General features: G+C 33.0%; 1 protein-coding gene across 1 annotated transcript in view; it reads left to right on the top strand.

Annotated features, from left to right (window-relative positions):
- RYR3 (ryanodine receptor 3) overlaps window positions 1-19,933 on the top strand; it is a gene marked incomplete at both ends in the record, with an annotated part of 58,430 nt that overhangs the window by 18,794 nt on the left and 19,703 nt on the right. Inside the window, 19 exon segments of the mRNA NM_001303211.1 lie at window positions 1,450-1,627; window positions 2,448-2,507; window positions 3,695-3,826; window positions 4,317-4,429; window positions 8,012-8,108; window positions 9,655-9,764; window positions 10,096-10,147; window positions 10,813-10,866; window positions 11,134-11,233; window positions 11,483-11,562; window positions 11,832-11,908; window positions 13,550-13,623; window positions 13,855-13,872; window positions 14,369-14,449; window positions 14,868-14,956; window positions 15,364-15,492; window positions 15,887-15,991; window positions 17,098-17,179; window positions 17,515-18,836. Of these exon segments, the coding sequence (NP_001290140.1) occupies window positions 1,450-1,627; window positions 2,448-2,507; window positions 3,695-3,826; window positions 4,317-4,429; window positions 8,012-8,108; window positions 9,655-9,764; window positions 10,096-10,147; window positions 10,813-10,866; window positions 11,134-11,233; window positions 11,483-11,562; window positions 11,832-11,908; window positions 13,550-13,623; window positions 13,855-13,872; window positions 14,369-14,449; window positions 14,868-14,956; window positions 15,364-15,492; window positions 15,887-15,991; window positions 17,098-17,179; window positions 17,515-18,836 (2,953 nt within the window).

Genomic DNA, 19,933 nt, shown 5'->3' with positions numbered 1-19,933 from the left:
TTTAAATATATACATGTGTATATTTTGGTATTCCTAATTTAAGATGCATAGTGACGCCACTGGATATAGTGATACATTGTGGGATTTGTTTGTCTGCTGTCAACGTAGAGTACAAATAATGCCATTACATCATTGCTTTTTCTAAGGCACTTCCACACTTTTAAAGCAAAGCTTTGAGGCAGAGTACTCTCTTGCAATTGCTAGTTCCTTAAGAAAGGAAGCCACATCCCTTGTGAGTTCCCTCTGACCTGCAAAATGCTCTCAACACCAGCTGCATACACAGGGATTCACCATCTAGAAGACAGAACCTGCCAAAATTTACCACTGAGTAGATTATGTACGGCTACCTTTTTCCTTTCAGTGATTATTGTGATAATAGTGTGGTAATAATTGATAAATACTAATTACAATAAATTCTACTGTATCCTAATTTGGAACACAATATAATAAGCAAACAGTAGCCAGTAAAATTTAATTGACAGAGGGAAAAGGATGTGGAGGGTTAAATGCAAGCATTCGCTGTTTTGTAGCGTTTTATCAGCCTGGAGGCCTAGTCCTGAAATCTTGTCTTAGGCAAAACTCCCCTTGTGTGTAGTAGGAGTTTAATCTAGGCACAAAATTCAGAACTGGGCTATTTTTATGTTGTTTTTGTTTACCATATGTTCATTAAATATATGGATCTGTTATAAAGATTTTGGTTTTCTGTCATAAATTAAAAGTTGTGTGAAATATTGTTGTACGCTGTCTATTGTAAGAACGTTAGACAAATGTTATTCTGTTTTGTGCTTACTTTTGTGTCTCTTTGTTTTCCCTTTCCTATTATTCATGATCTGCAAAGCTGTAAAAAGGATTCACTTTTCATTCCAGATTTACTTATATTGACCAAATCCAAAGGGCAGTGCTTTTTCCAGAGGCTCTGTTTCATTGGCATTTTATTACATTGAATCAAAGTCTTTTAGATAGCAGTACTTTTCATTTGAGGCAAATCAGACAATATTCATTCATTCAGACCCTACTTGTCTGTATCTTTATGTAAGTTTCTAAGAAAAATATAAGCATCTTGAATTTGTCTCTATAGTTTTGCAAAATAATATTGTTACCAATGACTGAGCTTTTAACTCTAAAGTTGTTTTTGGTTTGAGAGGAAAAGTACAGAAAATATAGATAGATTCATATACATGAATGCATAAAAAACTATGTTGCTACTATTGAAATATTACCTTTACTGTGATTTCTGCACTGGAGCATATAAAAAGTATTCCCTTACATTTCCTACTGAAGATTTGTACGCTCTTCCTCTAATGCAGCATTTTTAGTTAAGTGTATAGATTACATTGGGAACATAGTTTCCTTGGACCATTAGGGGAAGAGCGCATTGAAAAAGTGTGTGGTTGAAGAATAATTACATCAATTTACCTTTCTGTTATTTATTTAATTTTAATATATTTTATTACAGTCTGGAGGTCAAGATCAAGAGAGAAAGAAATCAAAACGCAGGGGGGATTTGTACTCCATACAAACATCCTTGATTGTAGCTGCACTTAAAAAGATGCTTCCTATTGGCTTGAATATGTGTACTCCAGGAGATCAAGAGCTCATCTCCTTGGCTAAGACTAGATATAGCCATGTAAGTAATAATTGTAATAATTTTTAATGAAGAATAAACAGAACTTTAATAACTTGAAACGTAAATATCTAAGCAGTTAATATAATAAAACTGTCAATGCACTGCAAGCAAGTACAGCTTCTAATTGTGAAGAATTGTGAAGCAAAGTGGTGTGCGGAGACAGCTACTATTGTTTCTATGTCATTTTCCATTTTTATACAATGTACACTTAGATATACATGTGGCAAGTGGACAAGTGACTAGAGTGCAGCCCTGCAGAAAGGTATCTAGGGCTTTTGGGTGATGGTAAACTCAGTATGAATGAACAATGTGTCTTGGCAACCACAAGGGCCAACCTTATTCTGGGGTACATTAAGCACAGTAGAGCTAACTAATCAAAAGAAATGACTGTCCCGCAATACTCAGCATTGGTGCAGTATTACCTTCAAGTAACGTGTGCAGTTTGGGGCTCAACAGTAAAAGGATGTAAAAGTATTCTGGATATAAATTATAGAACTATGGATATGAAACTATTACGAAGTGCTCAAAGGAGGGCAACAAAGATGGGGAAGGCATATGAGGTCTCTTGATTTGTTCAATCCAGAGAACGAGAGGCAGAGGGCAGGCCTCATTCCTGCCTGGGACTTACTCATGAGGGGAAGCAGAGGAGCAGGCGCTTGACAGCAATAGTTTTGTGGTCACAATTAAAGAAAGCCTTCATCCCAAGCCCTTCTGGTAATGCATATACTTTTCAGGATTAAAACAGTAACTGTTTTATATTGTGTATGGTCTTAAGATGAATTATAATCACAAACTGAAAAATATTTGTACCTTTCTACAGAAGGACACTGATGAAGAAGTCAAAGAGCATATCCGTAACAACTTACATTTGCAGGAAAAGGTAATAATAATTAAAAAATCTGTCTTAAAGATGCAGGTGTGGGATAGCACTTTTAAACATGAAAATTGTGATTGTTTATTATGATCTTGGTATTAAAAAACAGAAAGTGAAAAGTTATAAAAAATTACCATTTTATCATTTTTCTTTATAATATTTTTATGATAATAAGTGGTTTCTTGATGGCTTTGGCTGGTATTTTCAAGTTTCAGGAAGTCCTGTAGAAACAGTCAAGTGTAAAGGAAGAGGTAGTGATAGTTTTATTTCCAAAAAGAAAATAAAATGAAACTCCTAGTAATCTACTCTAACAAGGAAATAGTATCTCTAAGAAGATATGTATGAAATAAGAAAACCTAGTGTCATCTTGATTCTCAGTAGTTCGCAAGCACGTTTATTTTCCTACTGAATATATTGTCAAATGTGTTATGTTCAAAAATCGTGCCCATTATTATCCAAGTAATTCATTTTTCTTTAGCAGAGAATGGCTGTCTTGTTGCTATAAATTTGAGCTTATCTAAACTTAAATTAGACAAGCTACGTATTCTGATGTGTTTCCTGGTATTTACTTCCTGATTGTTGCAAAAAAGCCCAAACTGTTGGCCTTTTGTTGGCTGTGACTCTTCACCTACTGAAATTCCAGCTGTCTTTAATAAAATCTGTAAAACAGCTTTATACTGTACTGAGTACAGAAGTCCAGTAATCTCAGTGCTAAATGTGCTTCCTTATTTGCGATACAGACGTTTCTGTGCACTTTTTTGATTTTATGAAATAAAAACATAGAACCTTACTTGAAAACTGAGTTCAGAATCTAAGGCTGCTTTTCTGAGCAACCAGCAAATGCTAATTTGGACTAGAAGGGACAGATAAAATGGGTACATCTATAATATGTTCTTCATTATGCCATGAGGCAGTGGAAGAGGCTGCCCAGAGAATCTGTGGGTGCCCCATCTCTGGAGATGTTCAAGATTGGATTGGATGGGGCCCTGGACTGCCTGAGCTGGTGGGCGCAGCCCTGCCCTCACAGTAGGTGGGTTAGAACTGGATTCTAAAAAAACCTGAAAGCATGGGCTTTCAGGTCTCTTCCTACACCGCTATTCTATATGGTTCTATAAGACAAATAGTGGTAGTGGTGGTAGTCAAATTCACTATCTTCATTCAGCATGTTAAGTATGAAATATGTTGTTTTTTAGTCTGATGATCCAGCTGTGAAATGGCAGTTAAATCTATATAAAGACATTCTGAAGAGTGATGAGCCTCCTGACCCTGAGAAAAATGTGGAACGTGTGCAGAGGATATCAGCTGCTCTGTATCATCTGGACCAGGTATAAATTTACATGTCTATACTCTCCTTGTTTTAAACTAGAATGAGATTGTTACCTTATAGTAATAGTTTCCAATTAAGTGAGTGTCATTATTAACATTCCCAGAAAAGAGTAATTATTGCATGTGCATGCACACACACCCATGTGTATATATGCAAAGTTTTAAATGACATCTGCTAAGTACCTTAATTTTAGTTCAGAGAAAACTCAGGTCATATTTGCCTCTACAAATACACTCACATTAAGGAGCCCCATCCATGAGATATTCTCAAGCTTCTCTGTATAAATTCAGAGGTACTGTAAGTAATGCCCAGAGTATTTTTTCAAATTATTTAAAAAAACAAAAACAAAAACAAATCTGTTTCCAAATAAAGTAGAACTTAGTGACATTTTCTAACTTGTTACCTATGTTAATTAGTGGCTAAAAAGAAAACTTTGAATAAAAGGTAAAGAGTTTCTATTGTATGTATTAAAAGGTATTTTCCCATAGGTTGAACAACCACTGAGATCAAAGAAAGCTGTTTGGCATAAACTTCTGTCAAAACAACGCAAAAGAGCTGTTGTTGCTTGTTTTAGAATGGCGCCGTTATACAACTTACCCAGGTAAATGGCTGAAAGATTTATTTTTCCATAACTTGTTTACATTTCTAAGTGGAAATACTACTTGTGTGTATAACTTCAAGTTTGCTTGTTGTTTAGTTTATATGACAGAGTTTAAGAGACAAAAGTGTTGGTTAGGTATCAGCTAATTCCTCACAGCAGCAAAATACTAGTCTCAAGACAATTAACCAGGGGGGAAAAAGGCCATAGGAATTTTACTGCCTCAGAAACAAAATGCTTCATTCTTGTCAGCTGTTATTCTCTGTATTCCCCCAAGTTTTCTGTAAAAATTATGTTAAGATGTCACTGCTGTTTCTGTCTTTTTTTTTTTTGCCTCTGATTGGTTGTGCTTTAATCTTCTGTGTTTGTATTATTATTGTTATAAGAAAACAACAACAACAACAAAAAACAACAAAACTTATTTTTTTGTATGGCTTTTCTATTGCATGAATGCTCCATGCTTATATTAGGCAATCTTTAGATATTATGTCAGAATGTTGCATTAAAGCAGGCACTGGGGCAGAACAGTGCAGAGTGAGATTCTGGACATGTGTTTTGTTCGGCTTATTACTTCAGTTGAATGTAGATGCCACAAAGTCTGAGAGAAAGTGCATCCCGTGCCTATGTCCATTTACTGCTTTAAACCAAGTATTAATACCACGCAGCTTGGTGTCCTTTCCTTTACCCTGTTCCTTTTCAATACATCTGCTTCATATTCAGATAGAGCCTAAGAACGTCACTAATTAGATTTGCTTCTTAACTTCTTTTGTTCTCTTTCACCTTTTGTGTTTAATATTTTTGTGCAGTGATTTATTTACATGCTTAATGTTAGCTAAAGATCTGTAGCTTTGCCACTAATGTACTGACAACAATGCTAGTTTTGCACAAGACAAAAAAATTCTACTCTAAAAGAGAAACAATTGTGAAAACTAGCAGTTCTAGATTATAGCAGCTTCTCTAAACTTTCCCATTGCTACCAGGCAGTCCTTATAGAGACAGAGAAAAATGAAAAGATATGAAAACAACATGAATCCAAACCAATTAGGTTTGAAGTTTTGGCTATATTATTTTTACAAGTTGTCTTTGGAAAAACAAGATGAAGTGGTAGGTATTTCAGTATAACAGTTTTGTGAGCATTTTTAAAGAATTATTTATAAATACAATATGGATATAAAGTGCGTAGAATATATATGAGCATCCAAATGATAAAAACAGTTCATCTTATTTTTGTCTTAAAAAATATGTATTTAGGATTCTCAAGGTTGATGGAAAATATGCTAAGAGCTCAAATGGGTTATGAATGTAAAAACTGGGATTGGTTCTTCTCAAGCTTTGTGGTACATCCTGTGGTGGAGCTTACACCTGCAAAACTGTCCAGTCATTTCTTTCTTCAGATTCTAAAAAATAAACTCTGATAAAACTATTTTTACCAATTTATTTTGTATTTCAAAACGTATTTCAAAAAAGGCAAGAGCAAGAGAAATCCTCAATAGATATAGAACAAAGTTTTAAACTGCATTAATTTTATAGACACGTTTTTCTAGATAAATCATAAGATTCTGACAGGAAAATAAGGCTATCACGCTATTTTACACCTAATTGCACATATAACTACCTCTGTCATTTAAATTGATTAAGTTGCTAACACATCTTTGAACCCTAGGGATTTTTTTTTAAGTGAAGTGTGATCAAGTCTAAGAGCTACGTATATCCCTTTGCACCACAATTTCAAATGAAGTTCTCTTTATATTTCCTGTTTAGTTTTAGCATTATACTGGGGGTGTTAGTTCTAAATGTGATTATATATTTAAAGGGCAGTAAGCAATCTGGTTATGATTTTTGCCTACAAAATGTTGATGTCTTCAATGAATAATGAATTATTTTGATAATTTTCTAGACATTTAGGTGGCTTTAAAACAATTTAATGTTAATTTATTTAAAACTAATTTTATTCAATATGTGTTCTTATATGTATCGTTTTTTAGGAATTCCAATAGGATGTTTCAGCAATTTAAACATCCATTCAAGTGCAGGTGTTTGTTAAATCACAGGAAAAGTATTTTAATTTCTTTCATAATTACTCCAGATACTGTATTTTCGGAGAATTACCTCAGGATACAAAATAAATAGTAGTTGTATTTTAAAACAATTTTATTTTTCAAGGTAAAAACATCACTGAAGTTTGGAAATACTGATTCTTCTGTTCTCTGCTTAATGAATGACTTTGAAAAAGTACCTTATATGATAAATGCATTCTCTAGGATATTTGTATTTAGGTTCACTATCTTTAGAAAGTCTTTATGATTTGTCATATTGTCTGTCATTTGTTATATGCACATAAATACAGCATATGTGGCAACATTTCATACAGAGTTAACAAATACATTCTTTCTGATTATTTTATTGAATTTAACTTGTACTTTTGTTGTTAGCTCTTCATTGAAAACCTATATGCTTTTCTTCAGACACAAAATTAGCAATTTCTTCCTGAGCACCTTTCAACGTGTTTGGCTGGAAAAAGTACATGAAAAAACTCAGTATGACAGGCTTATACTCAAGTTAACGGTAATGTAACTTGTGGAGAGCCTCTTCCTTATGCACACACTTATTCCTTCCCAGCCATGATTTATTGTTGCCATAAAACATGAATTTTGTACAATTTTCACAGTAGATTCTGATTGGTCAGTTTTTGAAAACTGATAATAAAAAGGCACCCATGAGAGCAGGAGAGCATAGAGAGTTGACTATATACCAGTATCATTTAAAATAAGAATTTATGTGCATAATGTCTCTATCCATAGTATAATACAGTCAGTCTATATAGTTATTGCTACAGGATGAAAGTGAATGAAAAGGCTATGTGGAACAACCTTCAGAATGTGTCGTGTACAGCACCTCAAAATATTTTTTCCCTTAAGTTCTATACAAACATGGAATAGTTTGGCCAATATTACGTGTAGTCTTATTGCAATGAGTTCTATTTTGGGTGGAAAAATTTCCAATTGAATTAGTTAATAGTGTGTAATATCAATTGATACACATTGTAAGAGTTTTCTAAAATTGTTCTTTTCTAGAGCTTTTATGCATTTCTAATTCATTTATAAGTGGAAAAAAAAAGTTAGTTAGGCAATGGTTGTTCACATAAGACATGCTGGAAAGCAGTTCATAATTATTTTGTTCTTCATGGCCAGCGTCTGCCATCTCAGTGTGCTAAATCCATTAAATTAAATTTACATTTAGTAGGTATATATGTTACCCTCTTATTATCAATTTTTTTTAAAATGTGTACTTTTCCCATGCTTGTATTAATTCACCAATCACACAATTTCTCTCATAATATATATTAGCATTCTTGAAGCCTTCAGAAGAAAAAGTTGTTTGTGTGCATGTGTGTGTATTTAAAAAAAAAAGTTGAAAAATATATGCAGATTTGTCATTGAAAGTTAGTTATGTTTTGTGTTTGATTTCACTGACCAATCAGAGGATCAGAATTGTACAAACACTTATCCTTACTAATCATTAACCATCTGAGCTGTTATACTATGTTCCTTTACCCCTCTTGATCTCACTTTCACAACCCCCCAGGCACCGTTCTATTAACCTCTTCCTCCATGGCTATCAGAACTATTGGATAGAAACAGAGGAATATTCATTTGAGGAGAAACTAGTTCAGGATTTGGCTGTAAGTACTAACATAATTGGGCATATTTTTCAGTGCCCATTTTAGTATACATTTTATGTATCTATTATGACCTATATTTTATTTTAATGTACTGTATACATATGCATAAATTTATAAAGTATGAATTCTTATGCTTCAGAGCATAAGGTCATTTTCTGCTATGGTCAAAAAGACATCCAACCTGTGATGCGCAGTGAGATGCATCAAGGTGTTGTATGCCTTCAGTTGAATTATATGATACTTATTCTTGGGAACAGAAATGGTTTAGATCAATTATCAAACTATATTTGTGATTATGGTAATTCCTATGTTCCTATATTTTATTTTTGTTTTTAAAGCTTGACACAGTTGATGCTTTTCCCCTTTTCAATTTTCATTGATGCATAATATTTAACATTTTCAGCTTTGATACAAATTTTTTTTTGTTTGTTTTCCTGTTGGTACATCATAAAGAGATGAAAATATATGCAGCCATATTCAGCAAAATTTTGGTTTACGTGTGTACTTGATGGAAGTGCTTGGTAAACTTGAGCGTTTTATTACTTAATATTGATTCTGAAAAACAATTCTTTTTTCTTTCTTTTCCCCTTCTGTAATCAGTTTGTCTAAACTATTATCAAAGGGCCTTAGTGTTACCTTAAACACCATATGTAGGAATACGTGTCTCCACGGATCTCATGAAGATGCATCAGGAGATGCTTCAATGTTAGCAAAACAGTTAATATTTTGGGTTTTAAAGACCAATTCGCATAGAACTTTGTATTCTACAGCTATTATATTCTTCCCATACTCTGAACAATTGAACGGTCGTAGTTTTTCCTTCATTTTCTTCCTGCTTTCTGCTGAAGGACAGAATGAGACCATTAATCAAAACTGCAATTACAGTTCTTTCAGTTTTACCCTTTATTAAACAGTTATTAACATAATTACAATAATTTTACAATAATTAAACCCTACTAAAGGGTTACAACAGAAGTAAGGTGAAGTTGATATGCTGCACTTTGTCAGTGTAGCTGTCTTTTATTTCAAACTGACAAAAATGTTTAAAATTGACAGTAAGAGTAGTAGTTCTACTCTTATATCAAAGTCCCCTGGAACAGACACATGGAAGTAATTTAGCAAACGCCAGACTGAATAAGATGCTTCCGATGATGCTGTTAAAAATAGTTCCATTTATCAATTGGTTCTCCTGCTTAAGCTGGACTTCATTTCAGTTCTGGTCCAGTGTAAACATGCACGCAATTTCTGCTGAATAAGGCTTCCCTAAGATTTTCTCTTGTCTTATTCTCAATGCCTTGCAAATGAGAAACTTCTAATGGTATTATCAAATGCAAGCAAATGTATCAGACTTCATAATTTCTTCCTAGTTAAACAGGCAAATAGTGTTGCAGGCTCTGGCAAGCCATTGAATAAGGTAACTACTGGAAGCTAACACAAATTAGAGAAAACAAAATTACTGAAATCCTTTCCTAAGCTTATTGGCTCATCTTTTTCCTTAATCGTGAAGCTTAATTTGTATATTCTGATATAAATCTGTCGAACACAGACGTCTCCAAAAAAAGAGGAAGAAGAAGAGGAAGATACAGAGAAAGAACAACCTGACCCACTTCATCAGATTATCCTCTATTTTAGTCGCAATGCTCTCACAGAGAGGAGGTAAGAAAGAGCCATGTTGAAAAGTGAACGGAGTTAAAAACACCCAGAAACTGAATTTCTAGTAAAATTTCATAAGTGATCTAACATAACAGCAATTTTAGTATTGTCCATGGTGAATATTTTTTGTTTGTTTTTTATTTGTTTGTTTGGTTCGGTTTGATACTACGAGCAGCCCTCATAGATACAATAGAACTTTACAGTAGAATAATAATGGGATTGCACATAGATATATGTATGTTTCCATTGAACAAAATAGTATGTACGTATTATCAGGAGTATTATCTTTTTATTACTATGTCATTTCATATATTTAAATATTTTTTCTTTATAGCAAACTAGAAGATGATCCCTTATATATTGCCTATGCTGCCATGATGGCAAAGGTAACTGATTTCAAGGTTCATCCATTGCTTCACTCAAATAGTTCCTAAAGCTTTTAAAATATTTTCCTTTTCTCTTATGTGCACTGCTCTATATTAGTTATTTCTACATTTTTAATGAAAAAAAATGATGTTAAGAGTTAGATACGTAATAAGAAATTTCCTACTTTAAAATGATATAGTAAAATTCCAGTAAGTGCCACCCTGTTTGTATTACTTGGCACAGGACTAACTTGAGAACAAGCTTAACAGTATTATTAGATCTGTGATATATTCAGAAATTATTCTAGAGTTTGCATTCTGTCAAAAGGAAGTTGACAGTCAGCGTTTGCAACATATTGATTACAGCTGATGCTTCCATGTCAGGAGAGTTTGACTATGAAGACAAATATTATGGATTTAAATAGAGAGATGACATGAGAACAGATAGCCTACAGTTACAAGTTATATATATAGTTGGAAGTATTCATATATAAAGGAATATCAGCTTTCTAGTGTATGGACACAAATATGTAAGGATTACAGGGATCTAAAATCTAACTGGATTTAGTTATTTCTTCAAAAAAAAAAATCTTGTAATGTTTTTATAATACAAATGCTGTTATAGAAATAGCCATCATGTTTCATACTAAGCAAAATTTTGTGATTTTTGTTTCTAACATTATAAGAGCTGTCAGGAAGAAGAAGAAGAGGAGGAGGAAGACAAAGAGAAGACATTTGAGGTGAGAGTTTAAATCTTATTTCTTTCTGCTTGTCTAAAGTGGAAGAGATCATTTTAAATATAAGCACAAGAAAAAATAAAAGGATAACACAGTGTATATTGAGAAGCTTTACTAGGTAATTCATGTAGAAGAAGGGCAGTGTGAAGGCAATTAGCCTTCAGCATCTTCAATTTTTTCATCTGTATATGCTGTTTGAATCAGTTCCAGTCTGTATTTTATCTTTTATCTTTTATCTGTTTTCTTTTTCTTTTTTTTTTCCAAACCTAGGAGAAAGAAATGGAAAAGCAGAGAACTCTTTATCAGCAAGCTCGCTTACATGATCGTGGAGCTGCTGAGATGGTCCTTCAGATGATCAGTGCAAGCAAAGGTAATGTTCAGAGGAGAACTGAAGTACATATTGTAAACTTATCATGTATAATGTTAAACATATACATATGCATAATGACATAACACATTATCATATACAACTTTTTATGTTATCTCTGATTTGTACATGATACATAACACAGCAAAATAAATGTGAATAGGAACTATGTTAGGTAAAATTTCTGAACTCTCTTTTTGACTGACTAGTTTATAATTACAAATTTTATCGACAGTACCCTTATTTTGACAGGTCATACAGGACCCATGGTTGTTGAAACACTAAAACTTGGTATTGCTATTCTAAATGGTGGGAATACAATAGTTCAACAGGTAATGCCTTTCTAACTATTGAATCTTGCTCATATAAAGGAAACAACTAATTGGAGAATTCTAGTTTTATTTTTATTGTTGTTAATTTAATTTTAAGCTAAACAATGAAAATATATTGGAGTACTTGGAGTATTTGTATTGAGTATTTGGTCCAATAACAGTGATATTATTCCTTACTAGTGACCTGCGTTCTGAATGGTAGTTTAAGACATTTTAAATTTACATAACTTTAATATAGACTTTTTTTCCCCCAAATGTGTGTACTCTAGAAAATGCTAGACTACTTGAAGGAGAAAAAGGATGCTGGATTCTTTCAAAGTCTTTCTGGTTTGATGCAGTCCTGCAGGTAAAAGCAAAAATCATGTTATTACAGTTTCACTTTTATTGAGATTGATCGTCTAGTGCAGGTGGCTTTTTTAGATGTAAATTACACAAGCCACAGATTCTAGAACTCTGCTTTTTAGTGAAACTATTTGTGGATCAGAGGAATGCTGTGTTAACATCTTAAAATATTTTTCCAACTGAGAAAATAGAGCACAGTCTACGTATGCATTTGAAGCGTTAGTTTGGAGAGGCAGAAAAGCAAAATGTAACAGCTCCTTTACTGGTCCCAGATCCGTCAAGATTTCTGGATGGTTCTAAGGATGAAGAAAAGCCATCACTGAAGGACAGACAGGCCACTGGAGCTTTACTAAGCTTTCAGTTTCTACACCTCTCTTACATGTCACGTAATCTCTTCACCTGAATCCTCTGCATGTGTATCAAGGTTGTTAGAGGTGGCATGTGGCCAGTGAGACCATGCATGGTAGTCCATTCACTTGACAAACCAGAACGTCCAATTAGTTAAGATTAAAGACTCTCCTAAAGAAGGTGGAAAATTGTTGGTGTATCTCATTGCTCTTACAGTAGACAAACTCTTTTCCTCAGCCATTTAGAGCAACAGAACGGTTCTGAAACAGCAGACTAAATGACAAGTGGAGAAGATATCAGAGGAAAGGAAAAACTGTGGAAGGAATGATGACCTGCATTGCAGAAGTTGTTATTTTAACAGCTGCAGCCTAATTAAATAACATATACTGTCTTTTTTTGCATTTATGTAAAACAATTTAGTAAGTACTTTCTCAAGCAGGACTTGCAGTGAATATATTAACAACTGTGTACGCATGTTGTTCAGGACTTCATTAAAAAAGTTTTTGATAAAATGATTTGAGCACAGAGAATGAAAATTATGTTTTGAAAAATGCTTCACATGTTGTTTTTGAGGATGTCACAGGAACTTAGAACATGTGAATGCACTGCATATGGAACTGAAAAGAAGTATATATCATAAAAATATATCTGAACTGTTTGAATATATTCAGATTTAGGAAAATTATCATCTGCTATTTCAGATGCCAAGTTGTGGCAAAGTAGTACAAAGCCATAGATTTTTGTGTATTTAGACCTTAGTAGGTACGGAGTCTCTGATTCTATATATATGTGTGTGTGTGTGTGTATACATATACATATATATATATCTTTGGAATATGGAATCAAAGATTCTACTTATGTCTTAAAAATCATGTAATAATGTATAAGATATAGACCAACAGCGTAGTAGTAGTGAAATTCAGTGGAAAACAGCATAACTGAAAAGTAATTGCAATGATGTTCTTTTGGCAAACTGGTTTAAGTCAACATAGAGAGTAATTTCAGATTTCATTTATATGTGAAACCATGAATGATGTTACTGGAAGAGAAGTTAGATGAGTACTTAGACCTGATCTAAGACTCATTACTTTACAGAAATGGACACTGAAGCCTTATTTTCATCCCAAGAACTTTTACTTAATACTTATATTAAGAGCTGTGACAGTGCGTGTCGCAGCAGGTCAAGTTAGTTATTGAAGTGCAGTTATTGAAGGCTTCCAGAAATTTCTTAGAAGATAATTTTCCATTGTTTACTACAATACTTTTTCATTATTATTATTATTTTTTTTTATATAAGTGTTCTTGACTTGAACGCATTTGAGAGACAAAATAAAGCAGAAGGCCTGGGAATGGTTACTGAAGAAGGAACTCGTAAGTACAATGAAACTGATTCCAGTAGCGCTTAAAACATTTGAGCTTCCTTCTTTAAATAGAACTTATTAAATTTGACTTGAGGTTTCTGTTGTTAAACTGAATATAACTGTAAGTTGTTAAACTGAATATTGTTTACATGTATGAAATCTTTAGCAATAATTTTGATGACAAAAATGTAACTTCCAATATTCTCATCTTGTATTTTTGTTATTTTTCTTCAATCCACAGTCATCGTACGTGAGCGTGGTATGTTTGGGTACAGTTTTCAATACTATTGTTCCGAAAGTCTGTTGCAAATGCAGAAAGAAATCTCTAACTGCATCTTCTCAGACATCTTTAGGTTTAGCGTTATGGTCTGCAGCAAGTTGTGTGTTCAGCTTGGAAAAAGTTTGATGCTTATTAATGAAATGTCATTCATATTTAAGGCATAATTTTATTCATAACTAACCATTTGCTTATTAGATATATAATGTGTAGTTTGTTTGTCTTATTTTTTTTTTTAATTTTATTTTTACTTTTTTAACCACGGATGCATTGGAGTGCTAAATGCTTTGGCTTGGCTTTTGGACCCCATTTTTCTTTTCATTATTATCAGCCTGTTTCTTTAAATTGCCTTAAAGCAGCATTTATAGTACTGTATTTTTAGCAAGAATCTTCAGTTCTGAAGGATGCTATAAGATTGTGTTCTGCATATTTAATAATAGAAGCTGTCACGTAATCATTATATTTATATATTTTAAAGGTGAAAAAGTGTTGCAGCATGATGAATTTACTCGAGATCTATTTAGATTTTTACAACTGCTCTGTGAAGGGCATAACAATGGTAAGCAAAATGAGTTAATTTTGGGAAAAAAATGATGAGTGCAAATGATAACCCTATTCTTAAACATAACTGACTATTACTCATTGTAAGATTTTTATTTTTTTTTTCTGATTTAGTATTCTGAGGGAAAGGGACACACCAAAAATGTTAATTGTGGACGTTAATGTGAATTTGTAAGTTTTAATGTAGTTTCAGATTTTATGCAGATCATTAATACCAAAACCTCTTGCAAAGACATACAGTTAACAGTTATGTGTGTCTAGTGATATACTGTAGTTCAATATTCAGCACAGATAATGAGCATTATTACCCAGCAAGGTACTGAAAACGAGTATCTTCTCCATGAATATATAAAAACAATCTTGTATTTTTCTTTCTTGTCCATACTAACTAAGCACAAATCCCTTATTTACTTCAGATTTTCAAAATTATCTACGCACTCAGATGGGCAACACCACAACAGTGAATATTATCATTAGTACAGTTGACTACCTCTTGCGTCTTCAGGTGAGGAACAAATCAGAAGAAAATGAATCTTAACATAATTTTCTTTCCTTCATTTTGATAAGTTCAAATTTTGATGGAATCAAAGATGAGGTTCCTCTCTTCTATCCAGGATATAAAAAAAATAACTTTTTTTTTTAAGTAAAAATAAAAAGAATTGCATTTAATTTATTTTGTCTTCCTTTTTAAAATAGATGACTTTTCAGAATTCTTCATGAAACCACATTTTTGTTAATTTCATTGTTTACTTCTGTAGACAGCATAGTTATATAAAAACATAAGAACTTGTTGTCATGAGAAACAGATTAACTGAACGTCAACTGATTGCAATTCTGGTTATATGCATGTAGGCAGTAAATACTGCTTTCAAAATCCTAAATTAGAAAATGTAACACTGTGCTTTTTCTTAGGAATCAATCAGTGACTTCTATTGGTACTATTCAGGAAAAGAGTTTATTGATGAATCAGGACAACGTAACTTCTCTAAAGCTCTGGCTGTCACCAAACAAATATTCAATTCCCTTACCGAATATATACAGGTAAATGAAATTTTTGTCCAAGAAATTAACAATCAAGTTCAGTGATTACATGATCTGATCATGTAATGTTATAAGTTTGTAAATATTTGGCTTTATTTTTCTTATTTTTGACAGTTACATTGAATCACTGGCCCAGTGTAAAGTTAATACTAAAATAATGGCTTCATTTTTGACAGAATATAATCTCTTTTTTATATGCTACATACCAAAGAAATTATAAGAAACTTTCTTATGTAGCTTCATGGAAGCCTGAAATTTGTTTGCTGTTTTGTTGTTTGTTTGCTTTTTAATTATTTGTTTGTTTTTATTTTTCCAGGTAGAAGCCTTAGGAAGGTGAAGCGTTACTTTGATTTTATATAAGTAAAAAATGTTTTTCTTATTTTTAATTTTTTAGGGACCTTGCATCGGTAACCAACAGAGTCTGGCTCATAGTAGGCTGTGGGATGCAGTTGTTGGATTTCTTCATGTATTTGCCAATATGCAGATGAAACTTTCACAGGTATTTGCAAGAGCCAAGTAATGCTTCTTTGTATCTGGTTATAAATTACAGTCAAGTGAACAGTGAAAGCTGTGAATAAACTAACATACTGGCTCTTGTTGACTGCATGGGTTACTGCCATGTAAAGGTACAACACTGAATCTTCCAACAAACATCTTCATACCACTCCTTTCATCTGCCAGTCATCGCTGTGCACATACCTTTTGTTACACAAGATCACTCCTTTCAACTCATTTATGCCTTTCTGTTAGTGACTGCGGCAATTTAGTCCCTCCCTTCTTGTTGTCAAAACCTGATGATCTGTTACATCTGAAGCACCATTAAAAGCATGGTTCCTATGCTACAGATAGAGAGGGCAAGAGAAAAGCTGGGAGGATTGGAAGAAGGAGGGAATGTGACAGTGAGTCACCTTGTCCAGTTAATTCACATCCACTGGACAAGAGGACTACAAACGGTGTTCATTTCACTGTGCATGACTTCACCCCACTCCTCAGTTTCAGTCCCATACACTCACTGAATGAAACACTGCAGAGTCATTTCCTCCCCTATATTCAATGTCTCTGCTACCCTCTGATTTGTTCAGACTTCTTGCCATTATATAAAAGTATATCATAATTTTGTGGACACAGAAATGTTAGTCATGAAATTGTATTAGTTTTGTCAAATTTTGTACTGTATTTTCTAAACCTGCTAAAGTATCAATTCTATTTTAAGTGGCAGTACATTATGCCACTACATATTCCCTGTGAAATGAAAAGGATGTTTTCATTCTGAGAATACTGACAGACAGATATGTGGAGTACCAGCTTTGTGAGTTTCTATTGTCCCTTATCTGCACTTCACTATTTCATAATGCTTTATTAAAACTTTATAGTAATAATACCTTTGCTGCAGTAACTTAGCATGCTATTGTTATAAGACCTTTGATAGTAATCATAATAATTACAAGGAAATTTTGCTGAAGAAAGTGAACTAAATTCAAATAACTGTCCTGCATATTGTTTTACTCCAAATGTATCCCACATAAATACAAAGAAAAAAACAACCATATACTCTGTACTGTTTTGTTATTTGCTCTTTTTTGTTTGTTCTATTTTTTAACACAGGACTCTGCTCAGATTGAACTGCTTAAAGAACTGCTAGATCTGCTAAAGGATATGGTTGTGATGCTGTTGTCATTACTTGAAGGTTTGAGCTATTTCTCTTTTTATGATTAAATATTATTGTCTCAGCTTTATAGTGTAAAGTCCAATGATTATGTTAATATTTTTAAACTTTTCTTTATTTACCTCTAATAGCATATAATGTCAGGATGAAATCGATTTCATATTTATTTAACAATTAGTCTGAAATACGAATATCCATGAAAAAAGAGGTCTTCTGCAGACAAGCATATTGGAAAAAAAAAATTATGAAATGAAATACAGAAATGGAGGTTTTGGTTCAGTTCTCAGCGTGAATATGAAGTTCCTTGATTTAAAATATAGAGGCATCAAATAACTCATTGTTTTAACACTACTTAGGTAACGTTGTAAATGGAACAATTGGAAAACAAATGGTCGATACACTTGTAGAATCATCTAGCAACGTAGAATTAATCTTGAAGTTTTTTGACATGTTTCTCAAATTAAAAGATTTAACTAACTCGGATGCTTTCAAGGAGCATGACCCAGATGGTAAGGGCATCATTTCAAAGAAGGATTTCCAGAAGTCAATGGAGGCTCAAAAACAATATATACAATCAGAGATTGAATTCCTGTTGTCATGTACGGAAGCTGATGAAAATGATATGTTCAACTACATTGATTTTGTAGAAAGATTCCATGAACCAGCCAAAGATATTGGCTTTAATGTAGCAGTTTTGCTAACAAACCTTTCAGAGCATATGCCTAATGACTCACGCCTTCAGAGCTTACTTGAACCTGCAGAAAGTGTTCTTAATTACTTTGAACCATACCTTGGCCGTATTGAAATAATGGGTGGAGCCAAGAAAATAGAAAGAGTTTACTTTGAAATCAGTGAATCTAGTAGAATGCAGTGGGAAAAGCCACAGGTGAAGGAATCCAAAAGGCAATTCATATTTGATGTTGTAAACGAAGGTGGAGAGCAAGAAAAAATGGAGCTCTTCGTGAACTTCTGTGAAGACACGATCTTTGAAATGCAGTTAGCATCCCAAATCTCTGAGACTGATTCAGCTGAGAGACCTGAGGAAGAGGAAGAAGAGCCTTGCTACATTGTGGATATCGGAGATGATGAGGAAGAAGAAAAGTCCCTGGAATCTCCTTCAGCTTTTGCAATGGCCTGTGCTGCAGTCAAGAAGAACGTCGCCAACTTTTTTAAAATGGTTACTGTGAAGAACCTAAGGAAACAGTACAGGAAAGTCAGAAAGATGACAGTAAAAGAGATGGTGAAAGTGTTTTTCTCTTTTTTCTGGATTCTATTTGTAGGGGTGTTCCAACTGTTCTTTACTATAGTATGGGGAATTTTCCAGATTCTTTGGAGCACCGTATTTGGGGGTGGACTGGTTGAAGGAGCCAAAAACATTAAAGTTACTAAAATACTAGGGGACATGCCTGACCCAACGCAGTTTGGAATCCATGATGATGTCACAGAAGCAGAAAAAACTGAAGGTGCTGAGCATGGCATTAGAGATGAACTTGTGCAGTTTGTAAAGGGTGAAAAGGGAGAAGCTGACATAATTTCAGATATTTTTGGCATTCCTACTAAGAAAGAAGGTGGCTCAAAACATGGTCATGACGCTGGACTTGGAGATATTGCAGAAATACTCGGTTCTGATATCCAGTCTTCTCTGGAAAACAATGTTCGTAAGAAAAAAGGATTACAGGTATGTGAAGGAGATTTTGTATTTCTTTCCAGGAAATAATAATATTCATATATTACTGGCTTTTCTAGTCGCAACTGAATTATTTGCAAGCTAACTGACTGATGTTATAGATGAGAACATGTTTTATAATTGCTACTGTTAAAGAAAAGAATTTTCATCGCATTCGTGTTTGTTCTGCACGCTCATTTTTTTTTACACTATAGTATATATAGTATATACTACATACTATATACACTATAGTATATTTCAGTTACCTTTTAATTTACTTTCTCAATAATAATGGTATAATTATACAATATATAATTATAGTAATATAATATATAGTAATATAGTATATAAATATCTTTTCTTTTACAGCAGATATACACAAATCATATACAATAAAATAGCCTTTTTCCTATTATTTGAAGTAATTTTCCCTGAATGTACTTTTACTTCAGTGTTTATTGTGTTTTCATACTTTTTTTATTGCTTATTAAGAATTTATTCTGTTCCTCTCTGCTGAGATGAATATATTTTATAATTCTATTTAAACATGGACCTGAGCCATCAAAACCCAAATGCTAGGTCAGATTAGGAGGGATATTTATATTTCAGATTTGTTTCTAATTGTTATTGAAATATTTCTTTCTTCTGATTAGATTTAATCCACCTATTTACAGTACGCTTTCCAGAAATTTCCAAGAACAACCTTCATTATACAACTTTTTAGTTCATTATTCCCTGTTCATTCAAATGTTTTCATCCAAGATTTATTTATTTATTTATTCATTCATTCATTCATTTTAGTGTGTATACTAAAAATGTTACTTTTAACTTAAGGACTTTAGGTCAGAGTAAGTAGTTTTAAATTTTCTTCAAATATTTCTTTTCTTTGATATGTAAATTTCTCCCAGATTTCTTTGTAACTATTGATAAAAAATGGTCCATTTTTTATTGAGATTCAGTTATCAATGTGACTTTAGTTATCCAACTTAGCTGCCTTTTGCGTTAATATTATTTAGTGAAATCTACCGAATTACTTTTTGCACAATCTATATTACAATAAATTGCTATTCACATTGTGCATATGGAAAGTTTAAGTAGTCTAGTTAGAG

This window comes from Meleagris gallopavo, chromosome 5, assembly GCF_000146605.3.
Source record: "Meleagris gallopavo isolate NT-WF06-2002-E0010 breed Aviagen turkey brand Nicholas breeding stock chromosome 5, Turkey_5.1, whole genome shotgun sequence".
Lineage (NCBI taxonomy): Eukaryota > Metazoa > Chordata > Aves > Galliformes > Phasianidae > Meleagris > Meleagris gallopavo.
Note: the sequence above shows the minus strand (reverse complement) of the source record. Positions and strands in the feature narration are given on the sequence as shown.